The sequence below is a fragment of the Sinocyclocheilus grahami genome, unplaced genomic scaffold (genome assembly GCF_001515645.1).
Source record: "Sinocyclocheilus grahami isolate Dianchi unplaced genomic scaffold, SAMN03320097.WGS_v1.1 scaffold88.1, whole genome shotgun sequence".
Classification (NCBI taxonomy): domain Eukaryota; kingdom Metazoa; phylum Chordata; class Actinopteri; order Cypriniformes; family Cyprinidae; genus Sinocyclocheilus; species Sinocyclocheilus grahami.
The window spans coordinates 1,575,179-1,582,231 of NW_015505267.1; the positions used below are offsets into that span (position 1 = coordinate 1,575,179).

At 36.6% G+C, this 7,053-nt stretch overlaps 1 protein-coding gene across 1 annotated transcript in view; it reads left to right on the forward strand.

Annotated features, from left to right (window-relative positions):
* LOC107587031 (tetraspanin-9-like) overlaps positions 1 to 5,596 on the forward strand; it is a 73,275-nt gene extending 67,679 nt beyond the window's left edge. The window contains exon 7 of the mRNA XM_016274637.1: positions 2,951 to 5,596. Coding sequence (XP_016130123.1) covers positions 2,951 to 3,022 — 72 coding nt within the window. The 3' untranslated portion in view covers positions 3,023 to 5,596. The remainder of the gene's footprint in view (positions 1 to 2,950) is intronic.
* Positions 5,597 to 7,053: the final 1,457 nt, after the last annotated feature.

A 7,053-nucleotide genomic window follows, 5' to 3' on the forward strand; every position in this document is an offset into this window, starting at 1 on the left:
AAATGAACCTGTCGGCCCCACATGATGTCTTGCAGCAGGTCGTTATAGCCCTAGAAAACCCATGGATTCGATGTATTTGATTATCAATGCGGCCTGGTCTAATGTGTACATTCTGAGGTGCTTTGCATCAATGTCAGACAGATTTTTTTTTTCAAGAAACTAGGCAGAGACATGTTAAATATAGTCCACGCTTCAACAGTAGTTTGACTATATATTTTTTCATGTTTGCTACTTTGTCACTTTTAAAGTTAGCAAACTGGATTTGAGAGTATCTCTTAACAGTTTCACTGGTAGTCTAAATCCAAATCAGGTTTACTGTCGTTTATCACAGGGCAGAAATACGAATTGTGGTAAATAGTGAAAAAAGCTCATGATGGATTAGCCAAAATGGACTCTCGATTATTCTATGAGTTCTTGTAAGCCTGTGGTCAGTGCAGTTTATTTAGGATAAATGTGCACAGGGGTCTTTACTAAGTACTTTCTCTGTATGGACCGAGAGGTGACCGCAGGCTTGTAAGCACTTGCCATATAATCCTCCTCACAGGCTGAGCTGGAGCAAAATCACAAGTGACTTACTTGCATCTCATCCAGTAAAAGCCAGCCATAATCTGGTTTTTAGTCACTAAACTGTGTACTCTGTAAGTGCTTTGTCATTTTAAATTATTTGTGGGGTCTGATAATGCAATACTTAGGGATTTGAACAAACCTCTAAGTACCATGGTACTTTGATATATTCCATTGTAATTTTAGATTAGCATTCATGTTCCATGAATGAAAATATGATTCAGATGTTGTTGTTTTTTGTTTTTTAGGCAAGGGCACATTAAATTAATCAAAAGTAACAGTAAAGACATTTATAATGTTAAAAAAAACATCCGTTTTCTGTAATATGAAATTATTCTTGACCACCAAATCAGTATATTTTGAATGATTTTTGAAGGGGCATACTAAAGACTGGAGTAACAGCTAATGAAAGTTCAGCTTTGCCATCATGGCATTTTAAAATATATTAAAATAGAAAAGTTGTAACATTTTAAATGTAATTTACTGTAATTTGATCAGGTAAATGCAGCCTTGGTTATTACCTGACTTCTTTTAAAACATAAAAAAAACAACCGTACAAACCCCAAAGTTTTGAATAGTAGTGTGCCTGGTGTAAAATACCACAGTATAACCATGTTACAAGGTCCAGTAATCTTCAGTAGCCCCTCACTGCAGAACACAAGATCCAGGGGGTGTGGTTGGATCCACATCTAGGGGGTGGAGATGGGTGGGTTTAGGGATCAGGGGGTGGAGACGGGTAGGTTTAGGTATATGTAAGGTGGGAGGAGTTGGATCTGGATCCAACCACGCCCCCTGGATCTTGTGTTCTGCAGTGAGGACCATCTCAAAATCTTTATAATACTATTGTTTGTTATTGTGCTGTAGTTCTGTCTCCTAAGAACTCATGGATTCTGAAAGGATTCTTTTCCCTACGGGTTTCGACCTGTAGTTTTCAGACATTGCTAGGGGCCTAGACTTCACCACTAGACTCACATTAAAGTCTGTGTGAGAGTCTGGCAAGATTTACAGTTAAATTTCTGTGCGAATTGTCAGTGTAAAGAAGAAGCAATGCGATACAATTAAAGCTAAAAGACGCGAGAGAATATGATTTAATCCACACAAGAAGTCTGATGGTGCTTCCTGCTCATGTGATAAAAACTGCAGGTTCTGCAGCTTTAAGATAATGACTGTGGAATGTCGACCACCGCTGTGCATTTGATGTATCAGGATGGATCTAAAAATGAACTTCAAAGAGTCAGTATATTTGCAACACATTTCAGTTTACCTCCGTGACTATGCTTCACATCACCAACCCTCTTTTTCTACAAAATGAGGTAAATTTTCCAAAGAGGGTCTGCAATATCTGGAGAAAGCTATCCATTGGTAGCTGCTTGGCTGATGCGTGCAGCCTTAGAAGTACGTGACCTGATTGCTGCCACCTTTACGTGCTGAACTAAATCAACTGAACAGTAGAAAATGACAAAAACCACCCTTCAAATAATCTGGCCAATGGCTAAAAAAAAATATCTATTATAATTTTTAAAAGATGGCAAATGGAAAAACATCTACATTAAAAATAACTGTGACTTATGCATTGCTTTAAAAAAAAAAATATCAGTTTACGTTACAGGTAAATTTGTTAACACTAGTTAATGCATTAGGTATCATGAAGGACAATGTTTTACAGCATTTGTGAATCTTGCTTAATGTTAATTTTTACATAAACTCATTTTTTTTAACTGTTTAAGTAGTATAAATTAATTCACAAATAATGCTAATCAATTATGAACAAACATGAATTGCCCCTTTGCCGGTAGTTTGACTGGCAGGCGATCTGACCAATCGTAATGCCAAATCTACCATTTTTGTCTGACAAACAAAACAGACAGGAGAGTAGATAAACGTTGGTGGACTTGAACTTGAAAAATGGTGTGTATTGGCATCTTTCCACGTTTGAAACAAGATACCTTCTGGTGTTCATTCATGTTTATTTCGTGCTATTACTAGTAAAGAGGAAGAAATGAGCGGTTCATGTGCTGCTTGATCTGTATAAAAAAAGATCTGTATAAAAATACTGTTTATTGTTACATCACAATATCTAATGCATTAAATAATAATAAAAAAAATTAATAATTAAATGCATTTATGAATCTTTCCATATTTGCATTACTATCAATGAAGAAAGCTGCTTTTTGGCAGCAGGTCTCATCGTGGTCTAGTCACATCATTTACCAGCAGGTGATAAAGGCATATGCCAACTGACCAACCCATGACCCCTTGAATTTCCTAGTGTTTTATTAGGAATATCTCCAATGTTTTGTCTCCATTAACCCAGGCCATCTGTGTTTGCTGACATATAGCTTATGTGTTTCACACTAACCCTTACATTTGGATTTTGTCATTCCAGCTCCTAGGAATGGCCTTTTCCATGACACTGTTCCATCAGATCCACAGAAGCGGGAAGAAGTATGATGCTTAACAAGGCCGTTTCACAAGGGAGGAGCCCTGGTGCATTATGGGACAGACTCTGGAGGACAGCTCCTCCTCTTGTATCTAACTTTCCCCACTGGCCAACCCCTCTTCCCATTAATTCCCCAGTGTATACCTTACCATCCTGTATAGACTTCAGTCATGGTCTTTCTCTTTTCTACTCTTTTCCCCCATCTGCTCATCTGCCAAAGAGACCCGGGGACAGAGAGGAACGACTCTTGGCCAGCATCCTCCCCATGAGGCCTCTGACTTGTTTCATCTCCTCTAGAACCTTTATTTTTACGCTTGAACTAACTAACGTTTGCAGAAAGGAGAATAATGACAACAAACTGTGTGGCTTTACTAATACGTAAATCCTTCCACCCAACATACAGAATGACGAGAAGACATCAGACTGAAAACCTTCAGGGTGGGATGAATTTGAAAAGCATCACCTCCATCTACAGTGTAAATGACAAACAGCTCCATTTTAGCATGATGCGGTTTTGTACAAGACCGAAAACTGTCACTTCGGCTCAAGACTTTTTGGTTTGTTTGTTTTTATATGTGACTTTGCCCCAACCCCATAATTGTCATTTTTGTGCACCCAAGGATTGGAAGAATCCTGTACAAAGATTTAGTTTTATAGTTTAGCAAGGTATGTCCAGGAATTTGAGTTTGTCCGAGTGTGTTGGTAATCAAGCCTTTTCTTATGTTTAAAGGTTTGTGATTTGTGGACGCATCAAAACGTGCTGAAAGTTTCATCACACTCTAATGTCAGTATAATTCATCAAACGGGGACTGGTTTACCTTAGACAGACGGTCTAATTAGCCAGCCATCCACATACATGCAAAAACTTCCTCTTTGTTAACCACTAAAAGGTCATTTTAACCAAACTGCTACTGAAACTCTGTAGCATAGACAATTAAATAAAGTTTTTCTAGAAGAAAATGGTGGAAGGTTACAAAAGTAAGTAAACCAGGCATGTATAAAAGGCAGCGCTTTGTGAGTTTGACCATTTCCCCACGTTTCGTTCATTGAATCCAAGTCTGTAGCCTAAAAAATGTCAAGACAAGAGCCTAATGATACAGATTCCACCTAGTTCGTGTTTGCACATCTCCCCAGGACAGTAACGTTTATGGTTTTGGAAAATTAATTTACTCACTTTCATGTCAAATTTGTAGCACTTTCTTCCAAGGAAATTGAAAGCAGACCTGATGCTTTCAAACTTTTAAAGGAGGGGGAAAATAGTGTAATAACAAGGCATATGATTTAGATTGGTGCTCTACATTATATTTCAAGTTTTCTGAAGTTTTCTTCACTTCAAAACTTCCTTACTTGCTTCAGAACATGCAACCCTCCACCAGCTCATTTATAGAACTTTGTGATTGATGGGCGTCCTAATTCTGCAGCATGTTCTGACCTTTCTGACAAGTTCGGTGGGCACATATTACATGTGGGACAGATAATGACTTAAATTGGTGGTCTGTTGTCCTTTTGTGTCCTACGGAAGAAAATCACAGGGGACAGTGAGACATGATGTGACGGAAATGTTCTTTTTGACTGAACTATGTCTTTAAAGTATCCTTAGCAGGGAATCTAGCACTAATGCCAACCCAACAGAACTGTGAAAATTGTCAGTACTGCTTCATTGCAAGATATAAGTCAAGTATTAAAGTTAAATCGTATACACAGCAGAGCAGAACCAAACACAAGCACAGTCATAGTGGTAGTTATAGTAGACTATAATCCACCAGCCATAATTCATCTTAAGAAAGATGAATTATGCAGTGTTTCCGTTTCGGCACACCTCAGCGCTATAGCCTGTGCTGTTTTTCTGTCTCCATCTGTCTTTTAGTTTCAAGCATTAGGCTGTAACGGTTACATTCCTGCTGAATGAGGTGATAATGCTTCTGTATCGCACAGCCTAGAGGGACTTGGTTCAAAGGAAATGCATCTTGACGAGGAAGTTTTGAAGTGAAAGTGTGTTCACCGACAGACAGTTTTTAGGGGTTTAAAATCACTGAGCAATAGATGGGGCGTGATGATGGATGAGCTACAGCCAGAGTGGGGTCATCTGATGGTCTCCAATCCAGACTGTCACTGAGAGACTACTTGTCATCCCTTAAGAGCTCGGCGTGTGCGCGTTGTTTATGTGTGACTGAGAGGGACATAATAGAGCACTCGAGAAAAATAATAACACCTCTCATCCCATCAAACACTCACTGACACACAATCTTTGTTTACTGTATTTTAGAAAAATTGCTTTATATTAAGAAACCGTTGGGACCAGAAGCGACAGCTACTTCTAACGTTCATCCTGTGTTGAAATGGAGGGGAAAGAGTGCTTCTGCTCTGGATGAGTGTAGGAACTCTGTCACTGAACGCTGCTGCTATAAGAGCCACCTGTGGTTATTACGAAAGTGGAAAAAGTAAAAGACTGAGAGACTGCAGACTCTATTAACTCACACTCTGCCTGCAAGCATTTAAAGTCAACATGAAGCCAACATTGACCCCGTTTACTTTTTGACCTTATTTGTTTTTCCCCTGTTCTTACTAAAAACTAAAGAAATTAGTCAAACTAAATATATTATTACATTTGTAATTAATTCGTTCTGTTATTTATATTTTTTATTTACATATATACACATGTATTATATATTGTTAAATGATTACGACCCCGATTTAGCTTACTACAATAGGTTATGCAGTCATTCTTACATTTTACCAATAGTAAAAGTGTTCATTTAATGTTGGTTAACCACTAAATGTTACAAATAATTATAGATTTGAAAATGTGCATTACTGTTGGGTTCCATCGAGAGAGAGGAATCTGTATTTTTGTACTGCCATCCTAACCACCAGTAAGCTGCAAATACAAGCTGTAGAGACGTATGCGCTCGAGTGACGTGTTTAATGTAGTGTCCCGGTGAGTGGCAGCTATCCGATATCTTGTGAACCCAGATCTGTTCTGTGGAGTATTTTGCTACATGTAAAGCACTATAAATATATTAGGTGGTGCACTAAATTGCATTCTTGAAATCCTACTATTTTTAAATAAAGGAAAGCGTGTTGCCAAACCACTGTGACAACTTATTTATTGCCTTTTTCATTTTTATACACGCTTTATATGGACTTGAAAATTGTATCAGAATTTTACAATGGAGGTGGCATTTCATCATCTCATTTCATTTAAGATCACACTATAAAATTGTATTTAACCCTTGTGCTCTGTTTGAATTTTGGGTTTTATGTTGCTGGTCAAATTGACTATATTTGTATTACATTTCACACTACAATTCACCAAATATCACACTATGAAAATAAATTGATAATAATAATTCAGGTAAAAACAGTTAAACTTAATAATTCTCACACATTACAATGAGAACAAATCTATAAACTATATTTAAAACTATATTGTTTTAAACATTTATTTTTCAACAAAAAAAATTACTTTATTTTAACATTTTTGTTGTTTTTAATGCTCTTTTTATTAAATTTGTTTGTGTGCTTTTATGAAGCATAGTGCTAGCAAAACCAAGATCATGGGCCCAGCAAAATGATCAAGCTTGAAATATACACATGTACATTTCATCTGCCAAAAGTATACATGTAAATTTTAGATACATATTTTTTTTATTAAAACATTTTTTTTGGATGCAAATACAGATGTTCTACAAAATCTCAGGGTGTCAAAAATGAGACATTTTCACAAAATATATAAATAAACTATCCTAAGTTAACCAGTATTTCCGACAACTCCATTTCAAATTGATATGCAAAATAATACAATTTGTATATGATTAGGAGTTTAATATCCCACTGGATGCAGTAGGCCGTGGTGTATCTCCCATTTAAAAGTAACAGGAAACAGTAAAACCACTGACAAATATGATTATGTTGCTGTCAAGATGGTATAATATTGATTAAAATATATCATAAATAATATATAAAAAAATGATTAGCCATAATAAAAATAATTAGCTTTTGCTAAAAATCTAAATAATCTGTCTTCTTAAAACCAACTATGAGAAGCA